Here is a 20,972-nt window from a genome sequence, read left to right as displayed (position 1 = left end):
AACCTCAAAGCCTTTATTTTAAATAAGTTCATGCCCAGCAGTGACCACACTCCAAACTTGTAACTCCTACAGCTGCACATCTACGAACATAACAAATTAACCTTCTAGTTGGCCTACCTTCCGTCTTTATTTGTCATAAAATTCAAACTCTTGCCTAATGACTTTTTTCCCCAGGTTGCAAACACAAAGACATTATCATTTTTAGTGGACTCGAGAAGGTAAAGGTTGAAGTCACCTACTCAAGCAGCGGAGTACATCCGTAACCTTGGCCTTACTCAACTAAATAAAGACCCCACCAATCCTAACTTTAGATAAGAGAAGAATTCCTATATGGAACTTTTCATAACAAATGTTCCATAAAAGGTTACTAACACCACCAAGTGTTGGCTCGCCATCCATGTGAACCAGAGTCCATCCCTAACCTTGATCACTGGATAGAAAGTAGAAACTGACTTCTGGTCTGGCCCCCATGTCTCTGTTAGATATAGGGAGACAGTGATGCCCAAACTGACATGCTCCCACATAATCTCTAGAAACTTCTTGAACACAGGGACTCTGTCAGGTTGGATTGCGCAGATAGGCTTATAAACGCCCTGGTGGTCATTAGGCTATCATATATACCTGTGAACCTAATAGCTACATGTAGCAAGTTTTCTCCAAAACTTATCACTTTCTACCACAGGCACATTGCAGCCCACAGGAATTATTACAACATAACTGACAATTTTTTCTCAAAAACAGAGACTCTACCAACCTTGCAGCTTCTCTAATAGTTACTGTCAATTCTCCAGTTCAAGGCAATTGTTTCCTCAGAATAACCCAACTAAATAGATACACGCATAGTAAGTGGTTCACAAATGAACTTAAAGCATACTGAGAGCTGAAGCCTAGCAAGAATGGAAAAACTGACAAATTTATATCCCTTAGAAATCTGACACACAGAAAAAAAAAACACACCAGCATGTGTAAAACTAGCTTCTTTTGCTCCACTTAAAATACACAAATAGCCTAAAGTAAACTTTGGAACCTCATTAATGGCCTCACTGAATATGTTGCATGTAACACTCTTCCATATAATAATTAAATTGCCACCCTTCATGGCTGTATATTCTTAAGGAATTCTATACGCTGTCTTCACTTCCCACACAGCACACAGACATCCCAGTTATCAAATGTGAACTATCCTCCCATTCACCATCAGACAAGTTTTAAAGTTAATGTTATCTTAGTTGAATGAAAATGGTTATGCTTTATTATTTATTTGTTCATTCTTTGTTGACCAGGTTAATCCATTTAGACCAGTGGTACCTTTGAGGAAACCCAAATAAGTATTCATACTGACAAGGGTAAATTTGTCCACGGCACTGAGGAACTTCCCCTGCTCTTTTCAGTAGGAGCTGTGGGATCTTTTACATCCATTTCAGCTGCTGACAACAGAGGCAGATGGGACTTTGGTTTAACATCTTATCCGAAGAAAAATACGCTCACTAGATTAGCAACCCCTCTTATGGTACACTGTAGAGTCAGCATTGGAACATTCATTCAAGCACTTGCAACAGGAATAGAACCCACAACCTTTAGTTCTTTACCAGAACTGAATTTGCTTCCTGTTGAGCCACTGGTGCTGCTTGGTGTACTTTCCTAAGAATATCACTTATGAGTTTAACAGACACAAAAGACAGCATCCAAAATGTGGAAGAGAACAGGAGCTAAACTTCCTTGGCTACAGTTACCAGAAGCAAAGATTTGTTTTATTTCCAAGTGTTGTTATAATTATTATTACTGACTATTATCGACTATTTGTCATGGTGTCTCAGGCAAGGTCACAGCCTTTGTGCCTACAGATATACCAGCCCCTACAGAGGTAAATTGCAGCTCAGTAGTGATGAGGTGTTTTGTTTTCCCATGTTACATGCTCTGACTAATTATGTCAACACTCAAAACAGTCCATTCCTGTGCTGCAGTTTGATGTACGTTAGTTTCACTGCCAGGCTGTTTGTTAGCCTTGGCAATGTGTCAACATGGAAATTAGTTTTCAGTGATCATTCCTGCAGCATAAGTATACAGTGGCAATAAAAAGTACAGTACAGAGTCGATTATCCGAAATGTCAGTTATCCGAACCAGCCTTTCAAAGTTTTCGGGTAGGAAAAATCAGAGTCTGAATATGTAAACATTATGCGTATTCGCTTGAGCATGTATTTTGAGCATGTAGCCAGCTCGTGTGTGAAAAATATTCTTTATTGTCCACTGGAATTGCTGAATGGTTGAAAACTGTATCCCTGTGTGCAGGAAAAAAAAAACAGATTTTAGAAGTTTTTTTTTTTTTATCCGGTTCAATTATATGTTTGATTATCCAAACTACCCTAGGTTTCAGTTAGTTTCGATAATCGACACTCTACTATGTTAAAAATAAAAAAAAAATGCCTTTTTTTTGTTGACTGTGTTGTCATGACACCCTGGAAATTGGACTTTACATGTTAAGACCTACTGCTCTTAAAAGGCTATGGTACAGTATATAAAATGTGAACTTGTGTCCTGGGCACAACTTTTGCATGCACAGCATGTCTAAGGAGTAGAATGAACATTACTGAAAAATGGAGTGGATGACTTACTCTTTTCTTTTAGGATTTGTACAGTTTTTTGTTTGTTTTGTTTAATTTTAAGGTATCGCAAATGTAATTTGCCCAACTGATTGAAGCAAAGGGATTCAAATAGCAGGAGTCCCTAAGGAGTTGACTGGAAGAGGTGGGAGCAAATGGCACTTGCTTGTTCAGCTGCCCTGAGGGGGTGATTAAGGGTAGTTTCTGGCTTGGGCTCTGGCCTGCTGTGGATACTAGAGGTCTCTAGGCCTGCTGTAGTTGACTTAAAGTGGCACACACACTTCTCTGCATAGACATCTAGGCTGGGAGGTAGGACTGTGGTTAAGGCAAGTAGTAATATCTTCTTTTTTCGACTATCCCTGTTAGACCCCTGTTTCCATTTCTTCCTGTCCTCTGCATCTTGCTCTGCCACACCAACCACCTGCAAGTCCTCTCTCACCATATCTATAAACGTTGTTTTAGGCCTTCCTCTTTTCCTCTTACCTGGCAGCTCCATCCTTAGCATCCTTTTCCCAATATATCCAGCATCCCTCTTGTGCACATGTCCAAACCAAAGCAATCTCGCATCTCTGGATTTGTCTCCAAACCATCCAACCTGAGCTAACCCTCTAAAATACTGATTCCTAATCCTGTCCTAGTAGTAATAAATTAAAATCTAAACCACTAAAGGATGGTTGATCACTTCATCTTTACTCTCAACGGCCAGTCTGTGGGAGGGCCAATGAGACAGAAATGAGGAATGGACTTGGTTGGGAGGGAGAAAAAAAAAACAGGCAAAAAAAAAAAAAACTCAAGTAAATAGAATTTGCTTCATGTTTTCAGACAGTTTTATGGCCATTTGACAGTGCATTATGTACCACAGTTATGCTGTAGGCTTTGTGTTCAGCACTGTAGCATAGGCACTAGGTTACACTTGGGCATAATCTGTAGGCAATTGGGGTACTATGCAGACTCTTTGTATATTGTTATGGAAAATATCCTCTGCTGTTAGTGTCATAATACTGCTTATTGTACATTGGCAACAGGGTAACCTGAAACTTTGATTTTCAAAGTTGAGAACATTGTTTTGCGTACAGTTTCCATGCAGTGTACTCTTCAAAATTTTTGCTGTGCTAACTTACCTTTGTTTCTGTCATGTTTAGGTAATACTAGTGTTTCTGTCATATTTAGATAATACTAGTGTTTTTGTCATGTTCAGGTAATACTGGAGGAAAGGGTAGAATTGTTGTCATGGGAAAACTTTTTTTTGTGGAGAGGGCAGTGAGAAATAGAGTAGGCTGTAATACTGTCCGAGCTGCATTACAGGAACTTGTCTGTAAGAGGCAGTTTAACCTGTGGTGAAAAAGTATGGGAGTTTGTCAGGAAATTATCCAGTCCAGAAGCAAAATAAAATCATTAGACTGTAGAAATATGTATTTTTAGAGCAGGGCAGCATTTTGTCTTGCCATGCTGTCCTAAAAATGAGAGAAAAACCTGTGTGCTACTCTTACAGTATTAGTTATTTTTGTCACCTGCTTATGTCTGTTTATCTTTTATTTAGAAATGCAAGAAGGTGGTCTGTGGCTCCAGTAATGGGACACTCTACATCTTCAATTGGAATGGGTTTGGTGCTGCCAGTGACCGTTTTGCACTAAAAGCAGAGTCTGTTGACTCTGTGGTGCCCATCACAGAAAATATACTGTGCACAGCTTCTCTGGACGGCGTTATCAGGTGAAAGAGCTTTCGATGTACTGACTTTTTTATTTTTATGTATTTTTGCTGCAAATCTCCTTTTTGTTTCAAAGCATCAGTGCACTGTGTTATTTTATTTGCTTAGTTTATAGAGACTGAGGAATGGGCTTGGTCGGGAGGGAGAAAAAAAAACGGGCAAAAAAAAACTCAAGTAAATAGAATTTGCTTCATGTTTTCAGACAGTTTTATGGCCATTTGACAGTGCATTATGTAATTGTCTCTCTAGGATAATTTTCTTGTGTACCTGTTTTTCCCACAGATTCTTTTTGAAGCTGATCCAGCACATGTAATGCATGCAATGATCATTCCATGTGACTAGAAGCGTCCATGGTCTCCCTCTCCTGGTGGATGTGCTTTGCATACCCAGGATGTCCTTTGACTGTGGTTTGCCCTGGTGTACTCTAGGAGATGTGCAGGACAGAGTTCTCTCACTTTCCTGTTGTAAGATGGTCTTGTTGTTAACAGTCTGTCACTCCCATGTGTACAGCTAGCTCATTCAGTACCCAGGCAAACTGTAAATTCATTGCGATTGAGAGTAGCTCTTCCCGGTCTTGGACAATGGTTGGAATTTCTCATTTTGATAAATGCACAGCTGCGATAATAACAATGTGTCTTACCACCTGTTAACCTGATGATTCGATCACTGCCTGCATGTATATATTGGGACAAATTATAGATTTTGAAATCTTTAGTAAGAAGTAGGATTCTTCCACTTTTGTTAAAGCTCTTGGTTATCCAGGGCTTCAAGAAACTCATTGGATAACAGTTCTCTTGATAAATACTACGGTCTCAAAGCCTCCTTTTTTTGAATAAGGTTATTGAGAAAGTTGGTAAAATGCAGCTTGAATCCTGTTTCGGTCAGTGGCCTTAGTGGACCCATATCTATGGATTTGACATGTGCCTTTGTACTCAAGCTGCCCATGTTAATGTAGTCACGAAAAAATAAACAATGGAGGCAACAACTGTGAGCAAAATCAGTTTACTGGTGCTTCTGGTACCTCGGCAAATAGCCTTCAAGGAATACAAGCCACCAACCTGCTCCATTTTATTACAAAACTGTTCCAATCACGTGCTACCGCCCCAATTAATCAATTAACACTGGTTAACAAACAAGCCAGGAAACATTTTCCCACCCATAAGCTACCAACAAGAATTCTAACACCTAATACAAAATTATTTATTTATTTTTATTATTATTTTTTTTTTTGCCATAACAAATAACACATTAAACATTCAAATTAACTTCTAAATTCATACCCCTAGGTTTTAAAGTACCATAATTCAAAATAAATCTACTTTCCATCCTTAAAACACTGGCCATAAAAATCCCACCTCTGGTAAGAAAAGATCTTGCCAGAATACTGAAGAAAAAGCTAGCATCAGATCCCCCATGAATCCTGACAAAATGTTCCGCAACAGGACTGTTGTTGTGTCTTTCGCCTTTTCCCAGTTAGGGGTCACCACAGCGGAACTCCAGTCCGCTAATGATTGGCAGTAGATTTCTAGGTGCCGAGTTGCCAGCTCTGACGCACAACCTTCAACGAAGGTACGCCCATTCACGCATGTCTCCAGACAGAAGACGCTATAGCTGAGAATCAAACGGAACAACATCTTACTGCCAGGCGACAGCGCTACCGCAGCACCACCACCGCAACAGGACTGCACAATTTCCTATTCCTAATATGACCTAAATGCTCTAAAATCCCGACGCCGACCATACTTTTGATTTGACCTATATAGCATTTCACAGGAGTGCAACCACATCCTGCAATATAAACCACCCCACAGGAAGTGCAGCAAAACCTCTCTGAAGAATTAAAAACTTTTCCATTAGTTTTGTTTGGCCTGAAATGCTCCTAATCTTGGACCACACCTTATATCTACCACATGAGAAGGAATGTAGTGAAAGATCTTCTGATGGCTAGAGATGTGTGGTTTTAGTTTGTCTTGGTTCTGTTTGATCTTTTTGTGTTATCTGACAGTGGTTCATATCCTATCAAATTTTTGTTACTGCGCTCTTTACATGATAGTAGTGCATTGCGTTTCTTCCTTACTGATGCGGAGTGCTGCATGGTTCATGGTTTGAATTTGGATCCATTACAATGCTTGTTCTGCCTGTTGGGTGTCTTACAAGAAGGTGAGGCTTGTCTTATCTTTCATGGTTGTACTGATGGTGTGTGCTTTGTGGCAGAAATAGGCTGAAAGTTATGTCTGAAATGTGTAATCATGTTTTTCTCTCAATGATTAGGCGGCAGTAAAGGACCAGATGTCATCTGTCATTAGGTCACCCTGCTTCTGTCTTTGGAATGTCACTAGAAGTAAGAACTTGTTGTTCCCAAAGCTCTCCGTGCTGTTCATTGTGCCTTAGACTCTTCTTGTTTTCTCTGCCTTTTGTTGGAATTATTGACATGGAAACTGCTTATTTGCAGCTACTGCTCTACTTGCCAGCATAGTTACATACCAATAGATGTCATTGCCGTCATGTTAGTCCCATGATGTTCTTCGTGGTTCACTGTTGCAGTCATTACACTTGGGTTATCCTGCTGGCAGGCTACCCTTAGTCGGCCTGAATTCCAAAGTCTAAGTGTGGCGTCAGTTGCTGTCGCCTCCACCCTGACGTCAGTGTGCCAGGGGTATAAAAGATGCAGCTGATGCCATTTTCTTCAGTCTTTCGTGCAGCACAGTGCCTGGAGCATAAGCAGTTCGAAAGTGCCGGTCGGCCGACTACTGAGATTTTCATGTTCGAATTTCAGATCCGAAGTCTTCATTAAAAGCTAAGTACCTCGTTGGGGAAACTTTTTTTCTTGCTCCAGACCAATGTCAGAAAAAGTTAATAATTGTATTTCTTGTGGGAAGCAAATACCTCATAAGGACTTTCATTCTTACTGTATTCCTTGCCTAGGCCCTGACCACGACGTTGCTAGTTGTCTGTTTTGTGCTAGATTTAACCAACGTACTATTAAGCGTCGGTACGACTTTGCATTGCATTACTTTGGTAAAAGATTTAATTATACGATGTCGTTGGATAGCCATCCGACTACCGGAATTCATAAGAAACGCAAGGAAAAAGAAAAGGACAGGCATAAGGTCCAAAACCGACGAGGCTTCTTCTAAGCCAGTCGCCGGTTCTCAGTGAGGCACCTTCGTAGCCCCTGACTCCCGCTACTTTAGACCCGCAGGCCGCTACTGACTCCCACGTGGAGTCGACTGGGCTGCTGGAGGCTCAAGGTATTGGACCTTCGGAGACTATTCCCTCAGATGGATCTGGAGCCGCTGAGCAGGCATCTGCTTCTGAGGGTGTTTTCAGACCTAGTCAATTATACATTAAAACGACTTCAGCTTCAAATGCAAAGACTAAAGCACCTTTAAAGACAAAGAAACAAGTACAACAGCCTCATGGACAGGCCTCCAGGCCCAGAAAACAGATGCTCAAAATGGCCGAAGACTTAATTACTTTGATCAGGGGTTCCCATCCCCCTCCTGATAAAAGGCCTAGGCAAGAGACAGAATATGAATCTTCAAATCAGGTCTCCATTTCATCTGATTCCTCTTCTGATCAGGAATACTCTCTTCCTCCCTATGAGGATTCTGATGCTGAAGAATCTATCCCTTCAGCCTCTCCTCCTGATGATTACTCTTTTGGGGAAACCATGCATACCATGAGGGAGCATTTTCACTGGGAGAGCCAAGATTTTTCAGAATCTAAGAAAAGGCTCAGAGACTTCCTTTTACTACCTCAACACAGGCCCCTCGCTATTCCACCTGTGTTAGACATTGTAGATGATGTATTTTCAGAGTCCAGTCTGACCCCTGACTTTTACCTCCAGCTCCTGTTAAGCCAGACAGGTACTACAGGGTACCTGACTCTCATAAATTCCTTTTCAAAAACCCTGCTTCTGACCCAGAAACTATCTCTCAGGGTCCCAAAGGGGTCAAGGCTTCTGTTGCAAAAACCCTACCCCCTCAGACAGGGATTCTGGGGTATTGAACAGATGGGGAAAAAAGATTTACACTTCTGCTACCTTGGCTATAAGGGCTTTAAATTGTCAGTTTCATATGCTCAAATATCAGCAATATATTATGTCACTGCTTAAACAGAAAATGTTGATAAATTCTGAATGTGCAGAAAACAAAGAAATGCAGGATTTATTGGATGCAGCTGAACAAGTTGGAAAGCATACTTTGCAATGTGGTTTTGATTCTTTGGAGGCCTCTTGCATGACCGTTGTTATGGGATCTGTCATCAGGAGGCATGCTTGGGTAAAGGAACAAAATCTGCCTGATCATGTCAAAGCAAAATTATTAGATGCACCATTACAGCATACCTTGTTTGGTGTTAAAGCAGAAGAGGTGTTAAAGAAAATGGAGGACAAAGCTAAATCTATGCAAACGGTTAATGATTTCTTACAGGTACAGCCTCCTAGATTTAGCAGACACTGGCCTACAAAGAATTGATCCTTTCCAGTGTCAGACAGACCACAAAGAGGCAGATACAGACACCCAAGAGGCAGATCCCAGCCCCAATGTTCGTACAGGTCTAAACAATGGGGTGCTTCTACCTCCAAAAGTGGAGAAGACAAATCACAGCCATACAGGAAACAGTCCCAATGACTTCCCCCTGCCTGCACCAAGCACTTATCTTCTGGCAGCACCTTTAGGGGGGAAAATAGCACTTTTTTTCCTCAAAATTGGCACATAATAACCCAGGACAAATGGGTCCTAGACATAGTGTCACAAGGCTACAAGTTTCACTTCCATACCCTACCAAGGACAAATGGTTGGCCAGACCTGCCAAAAAATCAATGGGCAGAGGCACAAAAGCAAGTCTCATCCCTCATGGACATGAGGGCCATTCAACAAGTGCCAGAGCAAGAGCAGGGACAAGGATTTTATTCAAGACTGGTCTTGATACCAAGAAAGGACAAGACCTGGAGACCAATACTGGACCTATCTATTCTAAACACATTTCTGGATATACCAAAATTCAAAATGTTGACTCTACAGCAACTTCTGCCCATGCTGGGCAAGAAGGCTTGGCTTGTGACTTTAGACCTAAAAGAGGCATACCTGCATGTCCCAATCAGACAAACATGCAGAAGATACCTCAGATTCAAAGCTGGCTCAATGCACTACCAATTCTCTGCACTGCCCTTTGGCTTATTTACTGCGCCCAGGGTCTTCACAAAGTACCTGGCACCAGTAATTGCATTCTGCAGATAAAGAGGAATACGAATATATCCTTACTTGGATGACTGCCTCATTCAAGCAGAGAACAAGGACATTCTACTACAGCATCTGGCATTTGTAAAGAGATTTCTAACAGGCCTAGGGTACACAGTCAACGAAAAGAAATCAAAACTAGTACCTTCTCAAGAGATAATATTCCTGGGTGCAAGCTTAAATACAACTGCCCAGATGGCTTATCTCACGCCAGACAAACAAAGACAACTGACTACCTATTTCAACCTGTTGGCAACAATGGCCCAGTTATCTGCAAGAAAAATTCTGCAGGCTTTGGGCTTCATGGCATCCTGCATTCTACAAATTCCATATGCGAGACTGCATATGAGGAAACTTCAGTGGTACCTAAAAAGTGTTTGGACTCAACATTGCCACAGCCTGGAAACAATAATTACCCTCATTCCCTGCCTGCAACAGGAGTTTCGATGGTGGGCGAAGGCTTGTCACCAGAACAAGGGGCAGCCATTCACTTTACCCCCAGCCAGGCAGACATTAACAACGGATGCATCAGATTATGCCTGGGTGGCCCACATGGCAGGAAGGTGTATTCAAGGCACATGGTCCGCAAACCAAATGCATCTACATATCAATCAAAAAGAGATGCTAGCTGTTCAGAATGCCCTGACAGCCTTCAAGGACCTGCTTCTTCCGGGACAACTACTGATAGACAGACAACACCACGGTCATGTGGTATATAAACAAGCAAGGGGTCACTCATTCTTACCCCCTTTGCAGACCAGCCATGACTTTGTGGGACACAGCATTGACTTACCAAGTACATCTGTACATCTGAACATTGACTTACCAAGTACATCTGTATCACTTTGAAGTCCTTACATCTATTATTACTTGCATGCTTAAATCAAATGTATATTTATGTACCAACAGCCCCTTGCTCTCCGGGCAGTGTGTGGGCCATAAATGCACTTCATCTGTGTCTACTGTACTAGAATCTGCTCGTAAATTGTGCTGTGCTGCAATGTTGTACTTTTTTTCTAAACTGCGTAGCATTATTGACAAACAACATTGTCGCTCTATGTATGCTTAAATTAACGCTTATTTATGAGCGTTTTCTCAGGATTTTGATGTCTCTGTCACCATGTTTAAAGACATTTGAGGTGCTTAATTAAGTGTTTTTTTGCTAGCTATCTGGTAGATATTACCAGTATTTTTATTCTCTGCTTCTAAAGCTAGCCAGTCAGGCTCATGGTTTTAGAGCTGTGATATACTTGGTGCTACTGCTACTTTAGGTTTGGCGTGTTTGGTTTAGAACTGTGTTATTCCTTGGTGCTACTGCTACTTTGGGTTTGGCGTGATCTCCGCATGGCGTTTCTTCCACGCTGTGGGTATCTTCTGCTATCGCTATATTAGTGGAACGACTTTTAATAATTTTAATGATTTTTAATTATTTTCTATACTGAGGGCTACAGGCAGATGCAATCGGCCTATTTCTTTCTTTTTTCACTCTTATAGTGCAAAATCCCCACACTATGGGTATTCTCCTCCCTCTCTGTAGTACCGGAGACATAGTTTAAACACCGTGAAGCTACACATGGGGCGTAATGACCATTGTTACTCTTACGCTAGCCCTCAGCCCCCCTACTGTGTTTCCTCTGCTAGCCGTTAAGGTTCGACAGCTCTCAACTTGCTGGCTAACACTTTACCCTATTACCCCTTTGTTGGCGGTGATTTTATTTCTCTTTTTAGTTTCTGGATAGCCTGCTTATGCTGTGGCATTGGGATAGCTGGGTTACGCTAATTTTGTCAAAGGGTTTAATTTCTCCCCTGTGGCTTCCCTAACCGGCATTCAGGATTGCTACTCAATTAATTTATTGATCCTGTAGCCTGGACAAGCTAATCACACTACTTTTACTTTCTTTTTACTACTGTGGAGGTGTAAACCAGCCTTATCCCACTTTTTTGGCTATAATATTTTGACTATTGCAGTCTTTGTGAGCTTCTCGCAGCATAAAAGAACACCCTTACCATAGCGCTGCATAATTTTGCTTTAGCCTATTTTAATCTTGGGATCAGGCCCTGAGCCTTACACTCACTTTACCCAAGTGCTATTTAAGAATTATTCAATGGGCTATTTGTGCTGCTGGTAATATCGATTGCCATAATGGACATCCTTTTATGATATGATTGCATGGGCTGTATTACTGTGCTATGACTTGATTTATTTTACTTTCTTTAATAGGTTAAACTAATTAGTTAGTCTTTAGCCTCATTAGTTAATGCTGTTTCATAGTTTGTAACTACACATTGTCTGCTGTAGTAGATATATATGCATTGATGTTCTTCATCTCACATTGCTGCAGTCCTTACACTTGGGTAGTCCACTGTCCTCGGTCGGCCCGAATATCAAAGTATAAGGCTGACGTCGGTCAAGGCGCATTTGACTGACATCAGGACGTCAGGGTACAAATGCGCATGACCGACGTCATATCCTCAGTCTTTTTTTGCTGCATGGTCCGATGCAGAAGCAGCATTGCAAGTGCCGGTTGGCGTTCTGAAATTTTTCGATTTCGGAGTTTCAGACCGAGTCAAAGTTGGCTAAGTACCCCGTTGGGGAATATTTTAGTTTTTTCTTGCCTCAGTGGTTTACCGGATGTCAGAAAAAGTGAATAATTGTATTTCCTGTGGGAAACAGATACCGCATAGAGACTATCATACTTTGTGTATTCCTTGTTTAGGGCCTGAGCACGACGTTGTTGGGTGTCGCTCTTGTGCTAGATTCAATAAGCGCACTTTAAAGAGAAGGTTAGATTGTGCCAGGTTAGTCTTCGGGAAGCGGTGCAATTATAAAATGCCGTTGGATGCTCCGACGCCCGCTTCTTCGAAGAAGCGCAAGGACAAAGCAGTTAAGCCTAGGCTAGAAGAACCGTCCGTACCGGACGCCGGTTCTTTAGAGGTGTCGGTGGAGCCGGTGGTTCCGCCGGAGGTTTCCTTGGGATCCCAGGGAGAGACTTTGTTATTGCAGGATGTGGCCTCTCAGGAGGCAGGTCAGGCTGATGGGGCTTCTCAGGTTACTATACTCCCCTCCCTTCCTAGGGTGGTTAGGCCCTCTCCTTCTGTTTCCAAGGCTTCTCCCAGAGGCAGGCCAGGTTTAGCTTCAGTTGGTGTCACCCCTAGTTCTTCAGGAACTGTGCCCAAGAAGCATATGCTTAAAATGGCAGAAGATTTGATTACTTTGATTAGGGTTCTTTGCCCTCCTGATAAGAGACCTAGGGTGGAGCCTGAGCTAGGGAGTTTTGAGCAGGCTTCGGATGTTTCAGAGTCTTCGGCTGAAGACTTGCAGGAGTATTCCCCTTATTCTGATTCTGATGTGGATGATTCTACTCCTTCTGCTTCTCCTCCTGAGGATTTTTCTTTCAGAAACTCTTCATTTCATGAGGGAGCATTTTAAGTGGGAAGGTCAGGACTTCTCTGATTCCAGGAAAAGATTTAGGGAATTTTTGTTTTACCCCAGCATAGGCCTTTGGCTATACCTCCTGTTTTGGATGTGGTGGAAGATGTTTTACAGAGGCTTCTCTTAATCCTGATTCTTTGCCTCCTGCTCCTGTTAAACCGGATAGGTATTACAGGGTGCCTGAAGCTCATAAGTATCTTTTAAGAGTCCTAGGGCAGATCCAGAAACTGTTAGTCAGGGGCCTAAAGGTGTTAAGGCTTCTGTTGTCAAGAATCCGGTTCCTACAGATAAAGAGGCCAGGGCCTTGGATAGATGGGGAAAGAAAGTTTATACTTCTTCCACTCTAGCTATGAGGGCTTTGAATTGTCAGTTTCACATGTTGAAATACCAAAACTATCTCCTTTCACAATTGAAGTCTAAGGTTGATGCTCTGGCGGAAGGTATTGATTGTAAAGAGTTACAAGATTTAGTACATGTTTCTGAACAGGTGGGTAAGCATTCTTTGCAATGTGGTTTTGATGCTGTACAGGCCTCGTCTAGGGTGGCTGCCACTGGGTCAGTTCTTCGCAGGCACGCCTGGCTGAGGGATCAGAATTTATCTGACCATGTTAAAACAAGGATTTTAGATGCTCCTTTACAATCTGATGTGTTGTTTGGTTCTCCTGTTGAGGCAGTTTTAAAGAAAATGGAAGACAAGGCTAAGTCTATGCAGACTGTTAAAGATTTTTTGCAGGTTCAGCCTCCAAAGTTTAGTAGAAATTGGCCTACTAAGGGGTGGACGTATCCTTCTTATGATTCCCAGTCTAGGGGTAGATCTAGACGTGGTAGGGGCAGAGCTCAGGGCTCTTTCAGGCCTAGAACAGGGAGTTCTCCTGCACAGTCTTCGGGTGAGGGCAGGGGTCAGTCCTTTCGTAAACAGACCCAATGACCTACCTTTTCAGCTGCCAGAGCCTTCTCATCTGGCAGCACCTTTGGGAGGAAGGTTGGCACTTTTCAAAGAAAATTGGAGTTTAATTACCCAAGACAGATGGGTATTGGATATCATACACCACGGTTACAGGTTTTATTTCCATACCTTGCCTCCTTTCAGAGGCATGCCAGACGTTCCTCCTCAACAAAGAATAGAGGCTCACAAGCAAATTTCTCTGTTACTCCAAATAGGGGCCATACAGCCGGTCCCTATGCCAGAAGTGGGCCTAGGATTTTATTCTCGCCTGTTCCTAGTACCAAAGAAAGGGAACACGTGGAGACCAATTTTGGACTTATCTATCCTCAACACTTATCTGGACATTCCCAAGTTCAAAATGTTGACGTTACAGCAGCTTTTACCTCTGCTGGGCAAAGATCATTGGATGGTAACTTTGGATCTCAAGGAGGCTTATCTTCATGTTCCTATCAGACTGAGTTGCAGAAAGTATCTGCGTTTTCGAGCTGGGACTTCTCATTATCAGTTCTCTGCATTGCCCTTTGGCTTATCTACTGCGCCCAGAGTGTTCACGAAAGTTCTGGCTCCAGTGATAGCTTTCCTCAGGTTAAAAGGAATACAGATCTATCCTTATTTGGACGATTGCCTGATTCTGGCTCAAGGAAGGGACAAGCTTCTTCATCATTTGGATTATGTGATAGCAGTGCTAAGATGCCTGGGGTATTCTGTGAACGAAATAAAGTCCAGTCTAGTACCCTCTCAGGACATGTGCTTTCTGGGTGTGAGACTGAATACAGCATCCCAGATGGCCTTTTGACCCCGGACAAACAAAAGAATCTTTCCCTTTACTTTCATCAGTTGTCTCATCAGTCCAGGCTGACTGCAAGGACAGTCCTTCAAGCCTTGGGGTTCATGGCATCTTGTATTCTGGTGCTTCCCAATGCCAAACTGCATATGAGGAAGCTACAATGGTATCTCAAAATGTATGGACACAGCACTGCCAGGATTTGGACACTGTCATTCAAATAATACCTTGCATTCAAAAGGAATTGTTGTGGTGGGCTCAGGAATGTCACCTAAACAAGGGACTCTCTGTGACCCGCCAGAGGCGAGTCAGATTCTAACGACAGATGCCTCAGACAAAGCTTGGGGAGCTCATCTGAATGGAAAGTGGATACAAGACAAGTGGCCTGCCAGACTACAACATCTACATATCAACTTGAAAGAGATGTTAGCAGTCCAGTTTGCATTAATAGCTTTCAAGGATTTACTTCTTCCAGGGCAGGTGTTGATTCTAACAGACAACACAACTGTCATGTGGTACATCAACAAGCAAGGCGGAACACATTCTTATCCTCTATGCAGGCAAGCAATGATTTTGTGGGAGACTGCTCTCAGTTTACAGCTAAATCTTCAGGCAAGGTTTCTGCCGGAGCACAGAACTCCTTAGCAGATGTGTTGAGCAGACAAATTATGGATCCCCACGAGTGGAAATTGGATCCTCATGTATTTCAGAAATTGACAGTGTCATGGGGAACTCCAGACATAGATCTGTTCGCTTCTCCACTAAACCACCAGCTGCCAAAGTTTTGCACAAAAAGGTTTCATCCCACAGCTTGGAAAGTGGATGCTCTTTCTTTCAATTGGAGCAATCTTCATGTGTATGCCTTTCCGCCTCTGCCTCTCCTACCAAAGGTACTACTAAAGGCCAGACAAGACAAGCCAAGGATGATTTTGATAGCTCCAGATTGGCCTCGACAGCATTGGTACCCATTACTGAGAAGCCTGGTACGGAAGCCTCCATGGCCTTTACCTTCGATTCCACACCTGTTGTCTCAGGAGGACAGTCATTTGCTCAATGTCAAGCTTCACTCTCTGCACCTAACAGCTTGGCATATTCTGTTTTGAACCATAGTGGGCCTCCACTTCCACAGCAAGTTTTGAATGTTATTTTGGAAGCTAGAAGGCCTAGTACAAGGAAAGTGTACGCAGATAAATGGAAGAGATTTTTATTTTGGAGTGCAGCAAAGGATTTTGATGTTTCTGAGCCTAATTTAAGTGTGGCTCTTCAATATCTTACTGAGTTACTGGACAAAGGTTTGTCCTTCTCTTCTATTAAGGTTCATGCTGCAGCAATTTCGGCTCACTATGATTGTGACCCACCATTGTTTTCTCATCCTTTGTTCAAGCAATTTCTTAGAGGGGTAAAGAATATAAGACCCCCACGAAGAGCTCCTACTCCTGCTTGGGATCTTAATTTTGTGTTGGAGAAACTCACTCTACAACCTTTTGAGCCTGCAGCTACTACTGAATTAAAGTTTTTATCATGGAAGACTGCTTTTTTGTTGGCTATTACCTCTGCAAGAAGGGTTTCTGAGTTGCAGGCCCTTCTGGCGGTTGAGCCTTTCTTAATTTTCCATAAGGATAGGGTATCTTTACGTACTAATCCTTCCTTTATGCCTAAAGTGGTTTCTAGTGTGGCTTTAAACCAAACTATTCATTTGCCTACTTCTTATGCAAATCCCCAAAATAAAGGGGAAAAGATTTTGCACACTTTAGATGTACACAGGCAGTTGCGATATTATTTGGACAGAACTAAAGGGTTCAGGCAGTCTCAGCAGTTATTTGTTTCTTTTGCTTTGAGTTCTCAGGGCAAGCCTGTGTCAAAACAAACTATTTCTAAGTGGATTGGGTTTTGCATTGCTTTCTGTTATTCCCATCATGGCAAGGAGATTCCAGCTGGGATTAGACCTCATTCCACTAGGGCTACTGCCACTTCGACAGCTTTTTTGAGGGGGGTGGCAACTAAGGATATTTTGGAGGCAGCTACTTGGAGTTCAGTGCATACTTTCTCTAGGCATTATCACCTACCACTTTACTCTAAATCCAGGGCTGGTTTTGCCACTGCTGTTTTGCAGGGCATTTTGGCAGCTCCTGCTTCCTTATAGTTTGGCCATCCTCCCTTACCTCTGCTTTGGGATTCTACCCAAGTGTAAGGACTGCAGCAATGTGAGATGAAGAACATAGTACAGTTTTGTACCTACCATAAATGTAGATGTTCGAAGATCCACATTGCTGCAGTCCAATTTACCCTCCCTCCTTCCCCTCTGTAGTTAGAGGCGGTTGTGTGGGTTGGGTTGTCAATATGATGTATATTGTATATATTGTACATATTTTTGGTGCTAGGATGTTTGTTTGCTGTCTTTTGGTTTTGACCTTTATTTTTAGGGTCTTCTGACATCTGGGGCAAGAAAAGACTGAGGATATGACGTCGGTCATGCGCATTTGTACCCTGACGTCCTGATGTCAGTCAAATGCGCCTTGACCGACGTCAGCCTTATACTTTGATATTCGGGCTGACCGAGGACAGCGGACTACCCAAGTGTAAGGACTGCAGCAATGTGGATCTTCGAACATCTACATTTATGGTAGGTACAAAACTGTACTTTTTTCTGAGCCATACAAAAGTAATGTATCTGATTATATAAGCTGAATACTTGTGCTAATTACCTTACTGTATGTTACACTCTGTGCTAATACCTCACTGCATCCTTACACTCCAGTCATCTTCTGACTAGCACTCCTCCTCTACACTTTTTCATTCCACTCCTGCATAGAACTTAACCTAGTTAGCTAACAATTATTTAATATTTCTTTCTGCCTCATTTTTCAGCTTCTAAGTCCTGTGTGGAGACACAGCCGGTCCCTCTATTTGAAACCCTGTAAGGCTAATGATATCCTACTGAATAGTAGGGAAACTTAATCCTAGAAGCCCCTCAGGAGCTACCTGGACACTCTACATTTAGCCTCACAGTGTAGGTGTTATCCTGCAGTATATGTATGTTTTAACTTTAACCTTGTGAGTGCGATAACTTTAAATTACTAGTGACTGCATTAAATTTTAAACTATTTTGTAAGGGCCAGCACACCTGTGGACCTACCCCTCCTACCATCTCTTTATTAACTTATCCCCCCTCCACCTACTATCCTAGTGGAATTCGTGTTTTCCCTACGTTATCCACTAGAGGGCGGCAGATCTTAGGCTTTGGAATACCATCTCTCACTGGTTGTGGAAACCAACTAGCTCTGTAGACCAGCTAGGCTCTGATATCAGTACTTGTACTCCCTATTTATGTACTTACCTCCGCACCCCATGAGTGCTTTACAATGGGAATTATCCCAGGTAAGTCTGGAAGTTTTTACTAAATAGACACCTTTGACTATCACCACTTTTTTGCTACTGGCCCCCTCTATTATCCCTCTGTGTAAACTTCCTTTCCTGCCTTTGGCACTTTCTATAAAAATCTCTCTCTCTGTTGTAAAACGATCTTACAAAACTATCACCCCAGCACAGCCATACCTTTGTTCTCCTTTCTTTCTCTGCTACTTAGTAACAGCTTATGTCTCTTACCTTTCCTATGCCTGTAGAACTCAGTCTCTCTCCATAACTGATTGCCTCTCAGCCTCTCACAGCTGTAACTCGCTCCGTTCGCCCTATGGGCTCACTCCACTCCCCTACCCTACCCCCAGTTTCCACCCACCCCCAGGGGTCCTACACTTATACTTCCCTAACCACACCCTCTCTCTCGTCCAACCAATCCCATACTTCACCATACCCCATATACTTTAGCCACACCCCTACCCTCTAACAAACACTCACAATAAGCCACTCCTTAGGGTACCTCTACCATATCCTCCTACTTTTAACTCGTATATCTTACTGCCCCCTCTCTTCTCTTCTTGTATCTTCTTATCTTCCTCTCCTCCACATCTTACTCCCTCCTTTTATCCCTACACTCAAGTTCTTATTTTATTATTTCCTCAAAGATGCCTCTCCCTAATCTAGCCAAGCTAACACTTACAGTTATACTCTTAACTACCCTCTTCTCACCCTACCTTCTTACCTCCTTTGAAAAACTGCACTATTTCCAGCTTAACCATTCCCACAAACAAATTTGCACACACATATCCCTAAATAGACATTCTAACATAAATTCCACTCCTAGTTACCTACTACCTAAATACCACAGACTCTCCCACATTAAACATAACCTACCTTCAGAAAAAAAATTGAAAATTCAAACTTACCTTAGAAACAATTCAGTAACAAAACTATATAATCCCTCCATAAAAGATGGTGTCATCCACCCCAACCTTGGCCCTACCAACCAAACAACTCACCCTAAACTCAATAGCTCTCTCCTAATAGGGCATCTGAATATCCAAAGCATCAATAATAAAGTACCTCACCTTCATGCCCTCCTAGATATTCACTCCTTTGATATCCTCTGCCTCACTGAGACTTGGTTAAAACCAGAAACGAAAGACAATGAAATTATTCCCCAAGGCTATAATATAGTGAGACTAGACCAAACAAAACATAAAGGTGGTGGAGTAGCAATTCTATTTAAAAATGGACTTCACATCTCTACCCTACCATCCTATCCAACCCAGGATAGCAATGCAGAAGTCCTCATAACTAAGCTCCAAATCAACGCTAACAAATCTTTATACATTATCTGTATTTACATACCACCTGGCAATAATATAACTACATTAGAGGCTTTTCTTAGCTGGGTGTCTTCTACTTACCCCCAAGAAACAATAATACTAGGCGACTTTAATATTGACTGGAAAAGTGTTAATGCTGAAAATCCTTCCTGTCATATCAACCTCCATGGCTTTACCCAAACCATAACCTCTACAACAAGAATTAACAAACCTAATAAAAAAGAGAGTACCTTAGACTGGATACTCATTAACAAAGTAAAACAAACTTACAAAGTAGGAACCCTGCCAGATGATGTAAGTGATCATTCGTTGACCTACATCACAAAAGAAAAGAAAGACTTTCCAAACCCCCCCCCCCCCACCATTAGGATAGCACGCTCTACCAAACACTTTAACACAGAATTATTTCAAACTGAGCTCAGAGCATGCAACTGGAACCCTTTAAAATCCCTTCCACTTGAAGAGGCTGTAAAGTATTTTAACACTACTTTCTTATCTATTCTTGATAAGCATGCTCCTAAACGTTCCATCAGAATGAAGTCCAACACAGCCCCATGGCTCTCGAATGAAACTAGAAATCAAATTCTACTTAGGAACAAAGTCTGGGCCAAATGGAGATCTAATAGAAATAGCTCCGATCATCTCCATTTTAGGCAGCTTAGAAATAGTACAAAAAAGGCAATACTTACAGACAAAACAAATCTACTACTGTAAACTTCAACAAACTCATTAAAATAATCCTCAAAAGTTCTGGTCTTGCATAAATAAGCTCCTTTCCCCAGGTAACTCCCGAACACCCACCCCACTTGATGCAGATCCAAATACTCCCCATCAAACTGCCAATACCTTTAACTCTTTCTTCACTGAGACTATACAATCTCTAGCTAGGCAACATCTCTGAAAACTCCAGCCTTCCCATCAACTTACCACACTCTTCCTCTAACTTCAAACTACAACCCATCTCTACATCTCTCATCTATAAATTTGTTCATAAACTTAAGCCATGTACTCCATCTGCTGACTAACTTCCTTCCCAATATCTCCAAAAAGCAGCCAAAGTAATTGCCTACCCTATATCTATACTTATAAATAGGACAATCCAAGAAGGAACCATCCCAGATATTTGGAAAATCTCCCATATTATCCCCTTACATAAAGGTGGGAACTCTAATGATTACTCTAACTATCGGCCAATTGCTCTCTTATCACCCTTAGCAAAAATTATGGAGAAATGCATTCACCAACAACTTTTACATCATTTCTCTCTACATAACTTAATAGCAAGCTGCCAACATGGCTTTAGGCCATCACATAGTACCACTACTGCCCTCCTATCCTTTACAGATACCATCAGTAGAAACCGCAACAAAAACATACTCTCATCTGCACTCTTCATCGACCTCTCTAAAGCTTTCGACATGGTTAACCATACCCTCCTAATCAATATTCTTGAATCTCTTTCCTTTGATTCTCTGGCCGTTAAATGGTTTAGATCATACCTCGGCAACAGACAGTTCTCTGGGAAAATCTAATTTCTTCCTTTTTACCTGT

General features: G+C 42.0%; 1 protein-coding gene across 1 annotated transcript in view; it reads left to right on the top strand.

Annotated features, from left to right (window-relative positions):
- The window catches only part of WDR55 (WD repeat domain 55), a 464,497-nt gene that overhangs the window by 422,710 nt on the left and 20,815 nt on the right, over positions 1–20,972 (top strand). Inside the window, exon 8 of the mRNA XM_044069028.1 lies at positions 4,142–4,311. Coding sequence (XP_043924963.1) covers positions 4,142–4,311 — 170 coding nt within the window. The remainder of the gene's footprint in view (positions 1–4,141; positions 4,312–20,972) is intronic.

Source organism: Protopterus annectens, chromosome 4.part0 (assembly GCF_019279795.1).
Source record: "Protopterus annectens isolate FY-2018-M chromosome 4.part0, PAN1.0, whole genome shotgun sequence".
In the NCBI taxonomy this organism is placed as follows: domain Eukaryota; kingdom Metazoa; phylum Chordata; order Ceratodontiformes; family Protopteridae; genus Protopterus; species Protopterus annectens.
Note: the sequence above shows the minus strand (reverse complement) of the source record. Positions and strands in the feature narration are given on the sequence as shown.